The following is a 19,594-nucleotide window of genomic DNA, read 5'->3' as shown; positions in this document are numbered from 1 at the left end:
CTGACTGTATTTGATATTAAAGAATTATGATTTTTAAAATGTGATTATGGTACTATAGCTAGGTTTTGAAAAGAGTGTGTGTGTATATATATATATATATATATATATATATATATATATATATATATATTTTTTTTTTTTTAAAGATTGTTTTAGCCTTTTATGTTTATTTTTGGCCACACCACATGGCTTGTGGGATCTTAGTTCCCTGGCCAGGGATCAAACCCAGGTTCATGGCAGTGAAAGTGCAGAATCCTAACCACTGGACCGCCAGGGAAGTCCCTGAAAAGAGTATCTTTTATAGATATAGAATATAAATGTTTAAGTATGAAAGAACAGGATGTTCTAGATTTGCTTCCAAATAATACAGGGGAAAGAGATGGAGAATATATGGGTATATGGATGAGACAAGACTAGCTGTGAGTTGACAACTGTTGAAAGTAAAAGAGGGGAGGGGTACTTAGAGATTCATTATACAATTCAGTCTATGAGACTGAAAGAGGAGAGTGAAAATGCCAGCTTAAAACTCAACATTAAAAAAAACCAAGATCATGGTATCCAGTTCCATCACTTAATGACAAGTAAAAGGGGAGAAAGTGGAAACAGTGACAGATTTTATTTTCTTGGGCTCCAAAATCACTGCAGATGGTGACTGCAGCCATGAAATTAAAAGACACTTGCTCCCTGGAAGGAATGCTATGACAAACCTAGACAGCATAGATACCACTATGCCAACAAAGGTCCGTATAGTCAAAGCTATGGTTTTTCCATTAGTCATGTATGAATGTGAGAGTTGGTCTATAAAGAAGGCTTAGGGCTGAAGAACTGATGCTTTTGGATTGCGGTGCTAGAGAAGACTCTTGGGAGTCTTTTGAGCGGCAAGGAGATCAAACCAGTCAATCTTAAAGAAAATCAACCCTGAGTATTCACTGGAAGGACTGATGCTGAAGCTGAAGTTTCAATACTTGGGCTACTTGATATGAAGAGCCAACTCACTGGAAAAGACCCTGATGCTGGGAAAGATTGAAGGCAAAAGAAGAAAGGGATGGGAAAGGATAAGATGGTCAGATAGCATCACCAACTCAATGGACATGAATCTGAGCAAACTCTGGGAGATAGTAGTGGACAGAGAAGCCTGGAGTGCTACAGTCCATGCGGTCACAAAGAGTTGGACACAACTTGGTGACTGAACAACAACAACACATTTTCCACTAAATAAATCAAATAAAAGAATAAAAGTTATTGTGTTGACCCACTTGCCATTGCAGGTTCTTCCCATTTTCCTCAAAGAAAGGGAACAAAGAAGAAAACTGAGAAAGAAATACCCCAGGAATTGAAAATGGGTTCTCTAGGAAGGGACACTGCAGACATGGTGTGGAAAAGAATAAGGGGCTGTAAAAAATAGTGTTAGCTATGCTGTGAAATCATGCAGCTGGGATGCTGTGTTAAAGGGGATTATAGCACTGAGTTAAAGCTGATTTCAGAATAAAAGAGCAGATGTGTATAAACCTAGTAAAAACATTTGAACCTTTGGCTTATGAAATGAACTCTTGACTTGAGTGAGTGAAAGGATAATTGCATGTAAACCCTGGGTATCAAATCAGGAGGGTTTTAATTACAAAGGAGTTTCCTGAAGCCCTCTGCTCATCTCTTAATAAAGCCCATATCACACAGCAGTATAATTATATGGCAGTCGCCCTCCTCTGGATAGAACCACTTGTCATTGCCCCGGGGAAGGCAGTTCTAGTCTAGATACGGTCCTTCAGACACTCCATCCTCAAGTCAAAGTAAGACTCCCTAGGTTCACCAGGGTCCTGGCTCAGAGAAGAAATAGCACTGGCTCTAAGGTGACGTGCTGTATGCTTAGTCACTCAGTCATGTCCAACTCTTTGTGACCCCATGGACTGTAGCCCGCCAGGCTCCTCTGTCCATGAGGATTCTCCAAGCAAGAATACTGGAGTAGGTTGCCATGCCCTCTCCAGGGGATCTTCCTAACCCAGGGATTGAGCCCAGGTCTCCTGCATTGCAGGTGGATTCTTTACCATCTGAGCCACCTGATAAATATATATAAAACAGGAAGGAAAGAACAAAGGAAGGAAGAAAGGAAAGAAGAAAGTCAAATGTCCTTTATAACATCCCAACGACTTATGTAGGGGTAGCACCCCTGATTAAAAGTAATCAGAGGCTCCTCTATGATCCTGAGGTTCCAGGGAGAGAAGGGGTTAATTCTCTCCCAGAAATTCCTTTCAGGCTAAGCCCTCCAACGCACAGATTTACATGAGGAAGGTTATCTTCAAGATAAAAAGTCATTCCCCCCCCCATCCCCGAAAGCTGGAAGTCCAGAGATTACAGTAGGAAGCACAGTCAGCTCATAAATCTGCAGGGCGAGGGGCTCTGGGCAGCCCTTCTCATTGACAAAGCAATTGATACTTCTGCCAGGGAGGCTCCAAAGAAACTGTTTGTCACTATCTCATTTAGAGTCTTGACACCAGCACCCTTCGATAGTTCAGCTGGTAGAGCGGAGGGCTGTAGAAGTGATTAGAGACTGGACACCCAAATGGAGACACTGACACCCAAGTTTATAGATTTCAGCAAAGCCCAGAGACCCCGAATCTGTGAAAATCAGGATGGGAGGTCAGCAAGGGCCCTGAGGGCTAGGCTCTTCCCAGATGCCAGTTTCTGACTTTCTTAAGGTTGTCAGCACCTGGGCCACTTGGTCTGGAGACATCATAACCAAAATGTATGGAAGGAAGTCCCAGCCCAGAAGCAGGCTGCAAGAGCCCCTCTCCAGGTTGATATCAGGTATTTCAAGGCAAGGCAGACAGCCAGACAGCTATGTGTCCTCCACCTCTGTCCCTCTGCAGCTGGGCTCAGGTTTTCTTGTTCGAGGTGATGTGAGTCCACAGCACATCGCAGTGTCTCCATGAATGGCCTACATCTTCACTCTCCCAAAAACCACAGAAAGCCAACTGCTCTTTTCAGAAAAACGGGCAACCAACTGCTTCTGCTCAAGCAAGACCCTCTCTGTGAAGTCTTCCCCCAGGCCAAATGAGTCAGCGTTTCTGTGCTCCCACAGTGCCCATCAACTAACAGCTCGGCCATGGCACTTCTCACATAGCCTGGCCCACTGCCTGGTCCTTATCTGATGAGCTGTTTTACCCATGGACCAAGGTGCCTTGAGGCAGACTGTAGCTGATTTCCTAGGTCCCCAGTGCCTCAAATAAACTTCGAGTGAGAGTGTAAATGGTGATCCAGGACTCAGCAAGCCAAGACACCTCTGGGTAAAAGCCCATACCCTGACTCTTGCCTGAATCCTACAAAGTCACCTCCATCTACTCAACAGTATTGAAGCATTTGCTCTGTCTGCGCCAGGTGGGCATTAGGCCAAGACCTGGGAGTGTAAGTGAAACAAGAGTCCCTTCCCCATGGACCTCAGATCCTGCCCTGAGGCTTTCTCTGCTAACAGTTAATGGAGTCCATTTGCAGGATGAGCTGGACCAAGCATGCAGACAATTAAACAGTTATGCAAACAAGCTACCACATGCTCATTCTAAGGCAGCAGGCCCCGAAAAACAACCCGCTGAGGTAGTGGAAGGAAAATATTAGAACGCTTATGAATATTTCTTTTTCATCAAAAAGTAAGGAATTAAGCTTTAATAGTTACTACATGGATTGACAACAGTCTTTGTAAATGCAAGTACGTGCCTGTGGCAGACAGACTCCAAAAAGAGGCAATATATGTATATGTATAGCTGATCCACTTTGCTGCATAGCAGAAATTAACACAACACTGTAAAGCAACTGTACTCCAATTTAAAAAAATAGACTTCACCTTCAAAATGCAAGGGTTGCAGGTTTGATCCCTGGTCAGGGAACTAAGATTCCACATGCTTTGTGGCCAAAAATCCAGAACAGAAGCAATATTATAACAAATTCAATAAAGACTTTAAAAATGGTCAAAAAAAAAATCTTCTAAAAAAGTGACATATAATAGAGGGCATTAATGGGATCACAAGGTAAGCAAGGACTGCTGGAAGGAAAGGAACACTTCAGATGACTAGATCGGCTAGTGCAAAGGCAGGATGCGTTCCGGTGATGGCAGCAACTCAGCAAGGCTGCAGGCTCGGAATACTGAGGAGTGGGAAGGGGATGCGAGAGACCAGCTGAGGAGGATCAGGGTCCTCTTCCTGTACTCTGACACCCTAGGCTAACCACCAACAGCGGAATCATCAAAGAGGCCGGAAAACAAACCAGGCATGAGAACTGGTAACCTTCAGAGAACTGCATGAGTAATTAAAGAGGGGTCATACTCAGGGTCTGAGGCCAGCCTGACAAGTCACAGAGAAACTGAAGAGAACCACCAGACTGCAATCAAATGGAATAAATCTCTATTGTGTTGCTAGGAGGGGACAGGGAGTAGAGAAGATGCTGGACCCAAAAGGCAGGAACTCCTCTTACAGAAGAATCTGGGAGCTCATGTTTCCCAAACGGATAAAGACAGATGAGTGAAAGTAAAAGTGTTAGTCAAGTTTCCCAAATGGATAAAGCCAGATGAGTAGACTTCCCAACTGAAGCCTCACCAAGAGGACAGACACATGGACACGTGTGTGCACACACACCACACTGGACCCTGCTGATGGATAAAAAGGCCCAGGCCTCTTGGTGTTTGATGTTAACAACAGGATTGATGTCCCTGCCCATTGCTACCGTACCTCACAGCGAAAAGATGAAAGATACTTTCTTGCTTTCCTCTTTAGCTGGACTTGGCTGCTACAACTGTTTGGTTTGGGGCAGCTGTGCTTGTTAGGAGATGGTCCATCTCTGGTGCATCAAAAAAGTAGGCCTGCAGGAAAAGGAGACCCAGGAGGAGAGTTAAAAAAATAATGGTCCAGGTCAATGTCCTAGATTCCACGCTAAGAGCACTTCTGGGCTCTCGTGGCCCCTACATTTCCCCCACCACTCTGGTCATCACTGACCTGTCTCTATTTCTATCTTGTACTCAACTGCATGCCTTTTAAAATTTTGCTACCATTTATTAAGCACTTGCTACCTATGACTCAGTCTTCGTAACAGCCTGGTGAGGTTGTCCTCATCACTCTCCTCTGACAGATGAAGAAAGTGAGGCTCAGGGAGGCTGTCATCTGACCAGGCACACATGGCAGCAAGAGATGCAGGCAGGACGCGAAGGTCCGTCTTTCCAACTGCAAAGCTCAAGCTGTTAATCACACAGCCTCTCCTCTAAAGAACGTGTCCTTCTTGTCTCCGCATCACCAGCCCCTCATGCAGGGCCTGGTGCACTGTGTATACAATCAATACTTAATGAACTGAACCGAGACAGGCTGCTGCCAAACCAGTCGGCTCCCTCTAAAGACCTTTCAAAGAAAGGGCTGGGCAGCCTTTACTTCTTAATTCTTCAGCCTGGAAATGAAAGGTTTGATAAGTGCTTCCACTCACCATCTACAATTTAACTGTCAAAAATCAGAAGGAGGTGGAAGACTGGAAAACATTAAGGAGGATCTTCCCACCTGTTTTGGTGTCTGAGAAGCCTAATGTGAGCCCAGGAAAATACCAGACTCATAGCCTTGAATGAGGGTTGTTCAAAGGACAGGTGAACCCATTAATAAATCCGTGACCACTGCCTGCGCTTCATTCCTGCCTGGAGCAGGGACCTCAGGAAAGTGAAAAAGATAAAAAATCACCAAGAACCATCTCACCAGCTTTACCCTCTATCCGCCAGAAGGGGGCGCCAACACATCGCACTGGAGTTTCCCCAAGGCACTTTCTATTTCAAGTTAGCACTTCAACAGTCCATTTCAAAAGAAGTTTCTAGCTGCAGACTCCCTCTAGTTTGTCACATCCCTGGAGAAATGCTATTAGTTTTGAAAGCCTTCCTACCCAGCGCCCCTTCCAGCAGCTGTTTTCTGAAGGAGGAGAAGAATGGTGTTAACCCAAGCAGAGGCCAGGCCACACTGCCCGCGTTTGTTATCTCACAGGTGCTCTGGGCCAAGACGCCCCCAGGATGCGAGAACAGCGACTCTCTTCCAAGGCTCCTGGAGGAAAGCCTCCCCAGACAGAACTAGCCGGGAAGCCCAGGTTCTAAAGCTGGCTCTGCTAGGAACTCACACTATGACTTTGGACAAGTCTTATCTGTAGAATGAAAGAACTGTAAAAATAATCCCTAATTAATTTCACAAACAACAGGGCAAAGACATTCTGTCTGTAGCTGTAACCACCTCAAACATAGGCTTGCATGCATGCTCAGTCACTTCGGTCATGTCCGACTCTGCGACCCTACAGACTGTATCCTGCAGAGGAGCCAAACATAGGTTTGGGCATCTCCAAACATACCAGCTAAGGACGCACCCTCTATTGCCTACTCTAGTACCTACTCTAGTGCCTCCTTAGTCATCCCTGCCACCTGTATTCCAGGATCAACTTAGAGATCATGAACAGGTACAAGCGCCAAGGAGCCCTTGGAAGGTGTAGGGCTGTCATACACTTCACTGCACTGAAGCAAAAACACCATTTCACGCTTTCTGTTGGAGAGTAGAAGGCCAAGCTGTCCAGTTCAGCCGGTGCCCCTCAGCTCCAATAACTCCCCTGATACTTTTTCTCCCATACAATGATGATAACTGTATGCATCATTCATCCTTACAACAGCAAAAATGTTACCATGTCTTTACTTCTTCTAAGTGAGGCGGTAGGGTCCAGAGGGGCGAACTAATAAGCAAAAAAGCAAGGAGTGATGGAGCTGAGACTAAAACCTGTCTCCTAATGTCTGCCTCCACCCTCCTGCATTGTGCATCTCCCCCAGAAAAGAAAGGAGGAGGCCATCTCCAGGGTGGACAACAGAACCCAAGCACAGTGATCTCCTGGCTAAACAGACAGTTCCCTTCCTCGAGGAGAGAAAACTGTGCCTCCCCTCCAAGACCTGCGATCAGCTCCCTGCTCCACCATCCAACCTGCCCCATTTCTCTGAGCCCCTCAGAACTGGACAGGGCAATGTCTTTTCCCCTGCCTCCTTCTCTCCCACAACTTCTCAACCAGGCGTGTGCATCTGTGTGTATGCGCATGCCTGACTGTGTGTGTGTCTGTGTCTGTGTATGTGATGGGTAAGAAGTTCAGGAGAAAGATGGGAAGCCATGAGGGAGAGGCATCAGTGAAGGGGCACCATCCTTTTTTGTGACCTGGGACCACTCTTACTGGGGGACTCGGCAGAACAGGCCACACAGTGGCCCTGGCAATTTCTGATAACCCAGGGCTCTTTTAATAACTTCTTTACATCTGAAAAAACTATCACAGTATGTGAAGGGTTTTCACAGCCATTTCACTGAGTCTCACTAAAGCCCATGAAATACAAATTTCCCTGACAGACAAGGAAGCCCAGGTTCTGAGTGAAGTCACTAGCCTGAGCTCTCAATGCCAGGGAGTTCCCAGTCTAGTGTCCTTTCTGCTTGGTTATGATGCTCTCTTTCAGAAAACTGCTGAGTAGTAAGATGGGCAGGTAAACCCTAACTTCAGTGTCATTTACCCCAAGAGGGAGTATTAGGCATTGGAGGTAAAAGATCCTGGCCACAGGTACCAAATTAAATTAAAGACTACCTCCCTGCTCTGCAGCCCTGTCTGCCTTGCTCCTCTCTCTTCTTTACAGAACTGAACATGGCAATACCTTTCTCCTGCCTCCTTTCCTTCACCAACTTCTTAACAAGGAACGTAACACACACACACAAAATTCAAAACAGAGATGGGAAGATGCCAGGAGAGGCATTACATCAAGAGAAGTCAGTTTCAATGAAAAGCACATTCTTCCTCAGCAGACAGGAGGGTCACAGCATTTGAAGGCATCAGTCCAGAGGTTCCAAGTACCAAACATGACGTGTGTCATTCTGCTGCAAGTCCTCTGTCTCAAGGGGTTAAAGCTTAGACAGAAGTAAAATGCATGTCAACCAACCCTCTGTTTCAGAACTTGGCACTTTCTATGAGACTTGTTGAATGATAAAGTATTGAGATCTTATTAAAGCATTCAATGAGACTATGAGTGTCTAGAGAAAATATTAAAGATCAAACAGTGCCAAAGATATATTAACTCCTGTTGCAAAGCCTGACCAACAGTCTGGCCGTGTGCTATGTGGATATCTTCCTGTGGGCATCAATGACCTTAATATTCGTAGACTCAGAATTTTTAAAAAACCTATACCAGGCCTGGTTAAGGCTACTGGCAGCAAATTTCGTACAGAGTGTGTACAGAAATTAAAAAACCATATCTCCTTAGGATCAAAGGAAATGGACCTAATTTATGGGCATTTATGGGACAAGTTCTAGGTTAAGTGCTTTATTATTATTTTTATTTTATTTTATTTATTTTATTTTTATTTATTATTTTATCCTCAGAACAACTTTCTATGGCAAGAACTATTATACCCATGTTACAGATTAAGAGATTCAGAAAAGTTAGGTTCCCTGCCCAAGTTTACACAGCTGGTGAGTGATAGAGCTGATCTTTAACCTGAGTGTGTCTGACTCAAAAAGTACATGCTCTTCCTAAAAAGATACCCTAACACATTAACTTAAACATTGTTTTAAATGTTGTTCATCTTAAAGATAACTTCTCTTTTCTATTTTGACTTCATTCTCAAGTTCACCATCTGAGTATGTGCAAAAGCCCAGCAAAAGCATCCAGAGGTGGAACTCCCCGACCCCTGATCCCCAGCCTTACGTGAAGACACTCATTCATCCCTACTTCCTCTAGCCAGACACCAAATCTCAACCAAACTTCAGAAATCAGGTAAAGTCAGAAAAAAAAAGAAATTAGTTAAAGTCAGAGATTATAACCAAATTCTCATGACTATTATTTCTCATCCAGCAGAGCCTATTTAAAACAATATCTATTCCAGGGAGCCAGCTTTTAAAGAACCATGGTGTCTAACAGTTTGAGGTCTTAGCATGGCATCTAAAGCACACCAGAAGAGCATCGGAATGAGACCGTACCAAGCAGCCCACAGACAGCAGCATGTGAAGCAACACGATCGTCACAATTGTGGCCAATGCGATGCGTCGGCTGTCCTCACGGACAGCTGGCCAAAAGGTCATTGCCAAGACAGAGCCCGAGACGCCGAGGGCAATCATAACTAGAACCCAGCGGACTGCTTTCTGGGGGATGATCCACAGTATCTGAAAGAAAAGGAGGGTGGGGAGGCTTTGTTCAGAGAGGCATTTGTTCATTCCAGGCCCATGTGCTTGTAAAGGCCCGGAAGCCCGCCAGCAGTGGAGCCCTAGCTGCCACTCGGGTTTCCCAGCACAGCCCAGAGAAATTCCACCCGCGTGGAGACCGAGGGGAATGCTTCCCTGATGAAGGGCCCAAGATCCAGGGAAGGCACTAGGCTCCCCGACCCCCATTCCCACAAAATTTCTAAATTCCAGGGGTAGTTTTTCAGATGCACATTGGTGTTAGGTTAGAAATAATGATGCCAGCTGAGTAATTGTGGTCTCACTCAGAGTAAGTGTGGTACTTACGGCTGTGGGGATATAAATGAAGAGCGAATATCCATAGACGCATACAATCTCCAAAAATGAATAGGAAACGATGTTCATAACTTTACTGTTTCTCCATACAAGGAAACCCCAGAGTGCGAGAGGGACCAGCCAGGCGTAGGCATAGATGATTGTGGCTGCGATGGACACTGAGGGCGAGAAGTTACAAGTTGCAATTCCACTGTCACGGGACTTCTGGGACCCACTGGACTTACTTCCCGCAGGGCTGTCCATCTGCCTCACTGGGTCAGGGGATGATGTCTTCCTGGTTTCGGCCCCTGAGCCTGGCAAGGTACCCAATAAGCAGCAGGTGCTCAATAAATGTGCTGAATCAACGTTCCTTCAGCATCTGTCTTTGTGATGATGACTAGTAGTCTCTCCTATGGCTTCTATAATTCACTTTATAACTAACAACTAATAGTATTAAACAACTGAATTATGTACTGAAATACATCCGAGGACCACACTACAAGTATTTAAATACACGGAGCATTTCAATCAAATCAAAGTTGACTATCCCCTTGGAAGAACACGTCCTCTTTCCTAATGTAACAAAAGCTGACACTGATTTCTTTAGCAAATTTATGAAAATACCCTGGGAACAGATTAACTTGTTCTGTGTGCTATTTAGAGTTCCTTCTGTCTCTGAAACAGGGAGTTTCAGCTCATTGATGAATTGCTTAAACTATTCTCCAGTTCCACTTTCTTCTTTAAATAATTCTTGTCTCTGTGGTGGAAATGCTACTGAGTGACTCCTCAGAGCAGCAGTGTTCACTGCATCACTTACTGTCCGTCTCTCCTCCTTCCTAGCAGCAACATGCCCTAGAGGGTTCGGCTTCACTCTTCTGGAGTGGAGGATCATAACTGTGGCTCAGTCCACAACACCAGCCCTTCCCACATGAAAATCAGCAGGTAATCCATCAAATGCTCTTGGCAAGAACAAAAGCACTCCTAGCCACTATGGCCAGGCTCTGGGTAAGATCCGTGATTGTCTAAAACATTCTCCAGCTCCCAGAGCAATTTTTCATATAAGTAACTCTGTCATTAAGTCAAATGTAATTTTGCTGATCTACTGCCTTTTTCTTGAATAACGAAAGGAAAAGGAAGGAAACTACTACTATGACTGTAGCTGTCCGCTGGGTGTCAGGCATTACACTGAGAGCTTTACTGAGAGGTGAGGCTGTGTAACAATCAGAGCTACAGACTGCATATACAGACTCTAATCCTACCTCTGCCACTTGTTGTTTAGTCCCTAAGTCATGTCTGATTCTTTGCCACCTCATGGACTGTAGCCCGCCAGGCTGATCTGTCTGTGGGATTTCCCAGGCAAGAAATGCTGGAGTGGGTTGCCATTTCCTTCTTCAAGGGATCTTCCCAACCCAGGGGTTGAACCCAGATCTCCTACCAGGCAGGCGGATTCTTTACCACTGAATCACCTGGGAAGCCCAGCTCTGTCATTTATGTTAATAGATGAGTAAACCTGGGTGGTGAGTTACTTAACCTTCTTGCCTCAGTATCCTCATCTGCAAAATGGGAATCACTACGGTACACTACCTTATAAGACTATTAGAATTAAATGAGTAAAAACAGGTATATTTAGAACACTGATAAATAATAAATGCCCAATCAAGAATAAACTTTTTATACTGTTAACTAATATATAAATACATTATTTCATATAAACTATATCTTTAGAGATGAGGAAATAAGATCAGAGAGCTAAGTGGTTTGGTTAGGGTCAAATAATGAATAAGCAGGGAAGCAGGATCTGACCTTGGATGTGTCACCTACACTCTTTACATAAAATGGAAAAATATTTACTGATTGAGTCAATGACGACCTTACTAGCATATATATCCCAAGACTTCCTGACACTGGGATGCCCAGTCCAACAGGAATAAGAACAGACAAGGACCCCCATCCCCTGCCCTCCCCGCTTCCCTCCCAGCTTCCACACCCCCAGGTAGGGTGATTCACTCCTCTTCTCTGTCAATATACTCCTACAGACCTCTGATACAGAAATTAACACAAGCCATTCATTACAGCAATATCCATTACCTATTTTTCTTTACTTAACCACTGAACTACTTAAAGGCAGATTGATAGCTCATGGATAACAATGATTGAGTTAAATTTAAACCAAGGTCACTCGACAAATGGGAGTTGAGACTGACTCCATAATAGAGGAGAGAAGGGAAAACAGGCACGGAGAGTGGATGGGGAGGAAAGGAAGGCTACATGGACACACAGACAGGTAAATACATTATTCTGTAGACACACAGGTATGTGTACATACATATAAAGCAACAGTTCATTTTACCGAATTCTTTTTGTACAAGGCACTATTCTAACCTCTTTACAGACATCACTTCTTTATTCTTACAATAGCCCTATAGTATAGATATTCTTATTCCCATTGCACTGGCAAGCAATCTGAGGTCAAGAGAGATGAAAGAAATTTGCCCAAGAAGGTAGAAGCTGGCAAGTAAAGATGGAGGCAGGAGCCGATGGCTGGGTGCCTGAGCACATGCTCTTCCACAGCTTCTCAACAGGAGAGCAGGCCGTCAGGGCCAGAGCGAGGGAGAGAGAGGACAGCGGAAGGGGCAAAGGCCAATCTCCTGCACAGCCAAACGCTCCTACCTTGGGTGGCTGTCATCTGCAAGTCCCTAAAAGCTGTTTTTTTGCCCCCAGCTATCCAATACTGCCACATGAAAGGAATTTTTGTTTTATTTATTTTTTTGACTGCACTGCACAGTTTGTGGGATCTTAGTTCCCAACCAGGAATCAAAGTCAGGCCCCCAGCAGTGGAAGCACAGTATCCTAACCACTGGACCACCAGGGAAAGTCCCTAGAAAGGCAATTTTAAAATAAGAATGGCACCCACAAGCCCATCCTCACTAGGACACTCTGACCTCTGCATTCTCCCTTCTCGGCCCTGACCGTCTGCAGACTTCTCTGTAACAAAACTGCTAACAGCACTGGCATAAGTTTGGATTATGAGTTCTCCACGTTGTTCTAAGTGCTTCATAATTAATGGCTACAAGACCTAGCTAGCTGAGTCGTCATGCCTTAAATAACAAGGCCCCGACTGCTTCTAAGAGTTGGATAATATAAATAATGCTACAGTGGAGACTTTTCTACACACTGCTTTTTACTTATTTTGTACATTTTTCTTTGGAGACATTCTGATTGCCATGGGGCCTTGCCTTACTGTTTTCCAGAAGAGTACACGGATTCACAATATTGTGAATATACTTAATGCCACTGAATTGCACACATAAAAATGGTTAAAATGGAACAGTTTAGGTTATTTTAACAAAAGATAAAAAGCCTACGTGGATTTATATGGATGGATGATTAGTTTTGAACCCTTAGACAGGAAAATGGGCTGCAGGACCTACAGACGGGGGTCCAAGAACTCAGTTACCAACTGAGAGCATTCCAGGTAAGTCAAGATTCACCAACCTTTTCGGAATTCAGGCACATAGTGGTATGTCTTCTCTCCCAGATGGATTAAGAAGTTGGAAAGATTCCCACTGATTGCTATGGCAAAGACCAATGTGGCACAGATCCAAAAGGGGCCTGCAAAGCAAACCAGAAAATTCAGACAAGAAAATGATGAACCAGCTTCATGGAAGCAACGGAAAATGAAGTTTAGATGGAATCAGTACTCGTTAAGTGGGAATTTTCTTTTTAAAAGGTCAAATACACAACTCAGTAATTAGCTGCCTTAAAGACAGTGGGGATTGAAAGGCACAGAACAAAACACCTTCCCCAATTAGCTGAATGAAGACACTGATTTGTTTATGTATCTCTTATTGGAAGAGCATCCAAAAAAATTCATGGGCACTTTGTTAAACCTTCACAGATTTAACAAACCTGTGGAGGATACAGAAAGCAAAGGTTACTTCCTTTACATAAGTATCAAATGTTAATGCCAGAGAAAAAAATAATTAAAGTTATACAGGTCCTTTGTTGTCTCAACAGAAGAGCAGGGCAAGAGTTCATTTAAGGAAACAGTTCATTTTAGGAAAGAGTTCATTTAACCTAACAAATCACCATGGGTATCTGTGTGTGTGAGTGCATATGTAAGCCTTCTTTTTTTCTTTTTTTTATGAAAAAGTAATACACACACATAGTACATTATTCAAAAGGCACAAAAGGGGATACAGAGAAAATTAACCTTCTTTCCTCTCTGCTCCATAGCTATGCATTCTCCTCCACAGAACTCACCAGCATAACCAGTTTCTGGTGAACCCCACCAGAGATTTCTATACACATAAAAGCAAATGTATATTTATGTGCGTGCTTTAAAGAAATGCTAACATGCATATGTATTTCCACCTTATCATGTCCTGGAGATTCTACTATAGCTATTTATAAGTCACTTCAGTTGTGTCTGACTCTATGCGACCCTATTGACTGTAGCCCACCAGACTCCTCTGTCATGGAATTCTCCAGGGAAGAATTCTAGAATGGGTTGTCATGCCCTCCTCCAGGGGATCTTCCCAACCCAGGGACTGAACCCATGTCTCTTATGTTTTCTGCACTGGCAGGGAGATTCTTTACCACTAGCGCCACCTGGGAAGCCCATAAAATTCAGCTTATTCTTTTTAATGATAATAAAATATTCCACTGAGTGGATGAGTACACCATGCTTTAGAAGTCCCTTTCATCATTTTGCTTGATTTCATGACCACTCTTGTTTCTCCCCATCTAGAAAAAGGACTATTTGAACAAATACAATTCATAAATCTAGAGATTTTAATAAATTTTATGAATTTCATTTTTCAATTTCAGTAATATTCTGTAGGGTTGGTTTTTTTTTTTTTTTTTTGGATAATTGTAGGCACCTTGACATATCACAAAATTAAGAAAATTACTGTGCTGGGGGAGATGACTGGCAGAAATGGATGAGCACTTTTTGAGATCAAGTTGGTTCCTGAAGGTGGGAAAGGATGCACAACAAGCATTTGACTGGGAAGCTCCAAAGAGTCACCAACATCAGCTTCCCAAGTAGTGTCACTGACTCACTGGTCTGTGGGCGTTCTGTTACAGCCAAGGATCAGATCCTGTTCACTGCAGTATTCTGCATGCCTAGCACATAAACAGCGTAACAACAACCAAAAAAAAAAAAACCAAAAAAAAAAAACCCCTTATTGTTACTGGTGTAACAATAATTTAAAAATCCCCCAAAGCTTTATTGAACAAATGAACAAAACTAACCATGTGTTAGTGATGGGCTAAGACCACCGAGGCAGGCGACCACAAGCGGTCAGAATATTCTAGTACTCGTAACTAGGAAGCAGACTCTCCTGTCGGCTGTTATTTACTAACGACCTCCGTTCCTCTGGGCCCTGGTGCTGGGGACACAGTGATGTGTGACAGCCACGGTCACTGCCTCTGCTGCACTCAGGCACACAGGAAGCGTGGCCTCCAGAGACACACACCACCTGCTCCTCCCAGGCCTACCACGAGGCTTCACACTGCCTTCTCTCTTCCTCATGCCTGCCAAATTCCTACTCCAATTATGGGGTGGGGTGGGAGGAAGCGTTAACTTAGTTTGCTATTGTGCGTTTTTATATTATCAAATATTTCTAACAGACAGAAAAGCCCAAAGAATGATAAAACAAACACTGATGCACTCATCATGCTTATCATACTACTCATATCCTTCTCCAACACGCTTCTTTTCATTGACTAACGTTCTGAGATGTGTCCTTGTTGATGCTTATAAATCAAATCCATTTCTAAAACCTACAGAAATCTGTATATGAACACACTATATTTACTTTGGTCATTTCAAAATATTTGCTAATCACAAGCAATGTGGAGGCAATGAAGAATAATACTCTTCTATATGTCTTCTTATTTACCTAGGAGGAGAACTGCTAAGGTGTAGGGCTAGAACATCTTCAGACTGCTCCAATTTGTGGTACCAGTTATATACCCACCCACATTTTACACAAGGTCCCATGGCTCCATATCCTTGGCAACACTTGATACCAATGTTTATGAAAAGCTGACTTAAGAGTTATCACTCCTCTCTGTTTAGACCCTTCAATGGCATCTCATTCAAGCAAAAGTCCCTCTGACCTCATCTACTAGATGCCCTTGTTCACTCCAGCCCAGTCACACTAGTGTCTTCACTGTTCTTTGAGCACATGAGGCAAGTTCTTGCCTTAAGGCCTTTGTACATGCTGAGCTCTCTTTTCCATATTATTTATTTATTTGGCTGTGCTGGGTCATAGTTACGGATGTGGGCTCTAATTCACTGAACAGGGATCAAAGTGGGGCCCCTGCATTGGGAACACAAAGTCTCAGCCACTGGACCATCAGAGAGGTCCCAGAACTCTTTTTCAAATGCTCTTCTCTGAGATACTTACTTGTATTGCTCCCAATTCCTTCAGGTGTTGACTTAGAATTCACCTTTTCACATTTTTAAAAATTTCAAATCCACCCACCTACATAAACATTTACTATCTTTCTTCTCGGCTTTAAATTTTTACCTTAGCATTTATCACTAGCACACTGAGTATTTTACCTATTTTCTTTGTCTATTGTTAAACTTAGATTATAAACTGCCCCTGGGCAGGGATTTTTGTCTGTTTTTATTACTGCTGTACCTCCAGTGCCTAGAATAGTAAGTGCTTCGTATTTGTTGAGTTAATTGAATGAATGAATGAATGAAGACAAGCCAAGTTGTACGATGGCTAAATTGATGCACATAAATGATATCCTGTTTTAGTTTTTATTTCCGTGAATACAGGCATGTGCTAAGTCACGTCAGTGGTGTTTGATTCTTTGCAACCACATGGACTGTTGCCCGCCAGGCTCCTCTGTCCATGGGGTTCTCCAGGCAAGAATACTTAAGTTGCCATGCCCTCCTGCAGGGGATCTTCAAAACCCAGGGACTGAATCTACATCTCTTAGGTCTCCTACATTGGCAGACGGGCTCTTTACCACTAGTGCCACCTGGGAAGCCCTATTACAGATATAGCTAAGTATTTTTTCATGTATTTATTGGCCATTTGGGTTTCCTTTTCTGTGAATTGCTTATTTTTTGCTAGAACTTATAATTGGTTTTACTCTTATAATCAGTAGGCACTCTACACGGATTCTTGATTTTTATCTTTTGTGGGTTATGTGCTCTGAAACATTATCTTTGGTCTGTGGTTTATTTATTTATTTTACCTTGTTTATGGTTTATTTTGTGGTGTAGAAATTTTAAATTTTGGTGTAAATGTAGTCAAATTCATTCATCTTTCCCTCAGATCCTGCAGACTGGCTCTTCTGTTTTCTTGCTCCTGATCACCTTCCTCCAACCCATCCCACAAGGTCAGCCCTCTCAATAAAAAACTTTCTTTTTTCTAGTTGTACTTTTTTTTTTTGGTTGCACTATGTGGCATCCGGGGTCTTCCCTGATCAGGGATCAAACGCCTGCATTGGGAGTACAGGGTTTTAACCACTGGACTGCCAGAGAAATCCTGTACTTTCTTTTTTTAAGCATGTCTATGAGCTCATGAGGGCTTTCCCAGTGGCTCAGGTGGTAAAGAACCTGCCTGACAACGCAGGAGACGCAGGTTCGATTCCTGGGTCCGGAAGATCCCCTGGAGGAGGAAATGACAACCCACTCCAGTATTCTTGCCTGGAGAATCCTGTGGAGAGAAGAGCCTGTTGGGCTACAGTCTGTAGAGTTGCAAGGAGTCAGACAAGACTTAGCAACTAAAACAACAACAACATGAATTCATGAGGTTAACAGTGCTGTGGAAAGAAGACTGTTTTAGGATCAAAGGTGAGTAGAAAGGAGACTTTCCTCAGCATCCATAAGAGCAGTTCCACTTCAACTGGTTCTAAATATTGGATAACATCCATAACATTTGATGAAAAGTTCCTGGAGCTTAAAAACACCAGTTTAATAGAATAAGTAGGGGCTTTATATTAACACTAAACCAGGTGCTGCGAGTGTGTGTAGTCGATTCAGTTGTGTCCGACTCCTTGCGACCTCATGGACTATAGCCCACCAGGCTCTTCTGTCCATGGAATTCTCCAGGCAAGAATACTCGAGTGGGTTACCAAGTCCTCCTCCAGGGGATCTTCCTGACCCAAGGATCAAACTCACATCTCTTATGTCTCCTGCATTGGCACCACTTAGGAAGTCCAAACTAGGTGCCAGTTCTACTTTAACTATTTATAATAAATAGTTGATTTATTATACAATATTACATAAGTTTCAAGTGTACATAGTGAGTCATAATTTTTAAAAATTATATTCCATTTTTAGTTATTATAAAATATTAGCTATATTCCCTGTGCTGCATCTTTATAGCTTATTTATTTTATATGTAAGCAGTTTGTACCTCTTAGCCCTCTACCCCTATCTCGCCCCTCCTCCCTTCTCTCTCCCCACTGGTAACTATTAGTTTGTTCTCTATATCTGTGAATTTGTTTCTTTTCTGTTAGGTTCACCAGTTTCAGTTCTTATATTCCACATATAAGTGAAATCATACAGCATGTATTTTTCTGTCTGACTTATTGAACTAAAGTATAATACCCTCCCAGTTCATCCGTAATGTTGCTAATGGGAGTTCTTAGTTTGACAACTTCTAACCTTAGTTTTCTCGCATGGAAAACAGAGATAATAGCACTTAATACACTGCCTCTTGAAAGGATTAGAGTGTATGTATTGATTGGTACACAATAGATTCTCATGAATTCCTTTTCCTCTTATAATCAACATGTATAATTGTTCTAATACTTACTGTTTAGGGTTGAACATATAAATTACTGAACCCCACTGAGCATCAGGTTCTTCATTACAAAAATGGGGATAATAACGCCTACCTCAAAGATCGTTGAAAGAATTAGCTGTGCCCATGTACACCAAGTCTTGCATAGAGCATCTGCACACAGAAGCACTCAGAGTCTCTGGCTCTCTTCTCCCCTCAAACACAGAGGTCACCAGTGTTGGAACCCTTTCCCTCAGAAGCACTGGATAGACCTCTGACCCCTCCTCAGACAGCAGGGAGACTGGGACGACACCAATCCCCAGGCTCATCCCCTTACAAACTCCCAAGGGGAAGCCAGCCTGTCCGAGGGGCAGATAGAACTCAGCACATCAATGAATAAGTGTAAGAGAGCCTCCTCCACACTCACCCCAACCACCAAATCCTCTAAAATTAAAATCAATAATCTCCTCTATATGAAGTGACTTAATTTGCCTCAAGTTTGTAATGTCATTTGAAGACTTTCAAAGGACACACTATTCTTGTCATCATGGCATTAATCAAACATGTAATTGCATTTTCTCCAACATTTTTTGTAAGAGCTGCTACTGAAGCTCAGAAGAGACAAATAAAATGCTCGTGCCCCACCAAGAGTGTGCTTTGCCAGCTTTCGAGGCAACCCACACCCTCATCTGTGTTTAGCCAGTACGTGAAAAAGAACCAAAACAGTGCTACACGTACCATAGAGATCTGGATTGCTGCGGATATACAACCTTACAAAGTTTTTTCCTGGTATTGGCAGAAGAGACCCCTTTATTCTGTCAAAGACCTGCAAAACAGCATAGTGGTAAGTCTACAGATGATTTTTTTCCTTAAAGTTTAGTAAAGTTTAACTACTGCAAAATTGGAACAGTTATTAGAGCTTTTATTATTTATTATCTTTTTATTATTTCATTTAGTATTTTCAAGTGCCAATAACCCTTTACTTTTGCAGACCATATCCAGCATGCAATACCTTTCACATTACTTGACTGTTTAACAGCAGAAGAAATAAGTCTGCATTATATAACAAAAGAAAGGTGAAACTGGTTTACAGACCTGGTAAGTGTCTACATCAAAGAACGTCTGATAGTATTCAAATGTCCAGAAGGGGGAGCTTTTCTTCTGTCCAGCAAGTAACTGTCAGAGGTAAAATAAAACATAATGAACACAGAAGTAATGTCCTTATTCTAGCTATCCAGACAGAGAAAGAGAGAGGATCTAAGAGAAACTCAAGAAATAGGAAAGACCAAACTCTTCTACATTCATCCATCACTTTTACCATAGCCACACCCAGT

General features: G+C 43.0%; 1 protein-coding gene across 3 annotated transcripts in view; it reads right to left on the bottom strand.

The window, feature by feature from the left end:
* Positions 1-19,594, bottom strand: part of YIPF1 (Yip1 domain family member 1) — a 37,730-nt gene that overhangs the window by 10,446 nt on the left and 7,690 nt on the right. For 2 of the 3 annotated variants that reach the window (XM_061121845.1, XM_061121844.1), the window contains exons 4-9: positions 19,356-19,436; positions 18,999-19,086; positions 12,997-13,113; positions 9,514-9,680; positions 8,989-9,171; positions 4,713-4,843 (exon numbers count right to left, since the gene is read on the bottom strand). In XM_061121845.1, the coding sequence (XP_060977828.1) occupies positions 4,754-4,843; positions 8,989-9,171; positions 9,514-9,680; positions 12,997-13,113; positions 18,999-19,086; positions 19,356-19,436 (726 nt within the window). In that variant the 3' untranslated portion in view covers positions 4,713-4,753. The remainder of the gene's footprint in view (positions 1-4,712; positions 4,844-8,988; positions 9,172-9,513; positions 9,681-12,996; positions 13,114-18,998; positions 19,087-19,355; positions 19,437-19,594) is intronic. The other variant, XM_061121846.1, reaches the window with a different exon arrangement.

The sequence above is a fragment of the Dama dama genome, chromosome 20, assembly GCF_033118175.1.
Source record: "Dama dama isolate Ldn47 chromosome 20, ASM3311817v1, whole genome shotgun sequence".
In the NCBI taxonomy this organism is placed as follows: Eukaryota; Metazoa; Chordata; class Mammalia; order Artiodactyla; family Cervidae; genus Dama; species Dama dama.
The sequence above is the reverse complement of the archived record's forward strand: the minus strand, read 5'-3'. Positions and strand labels throughout refer to the sequence as shown.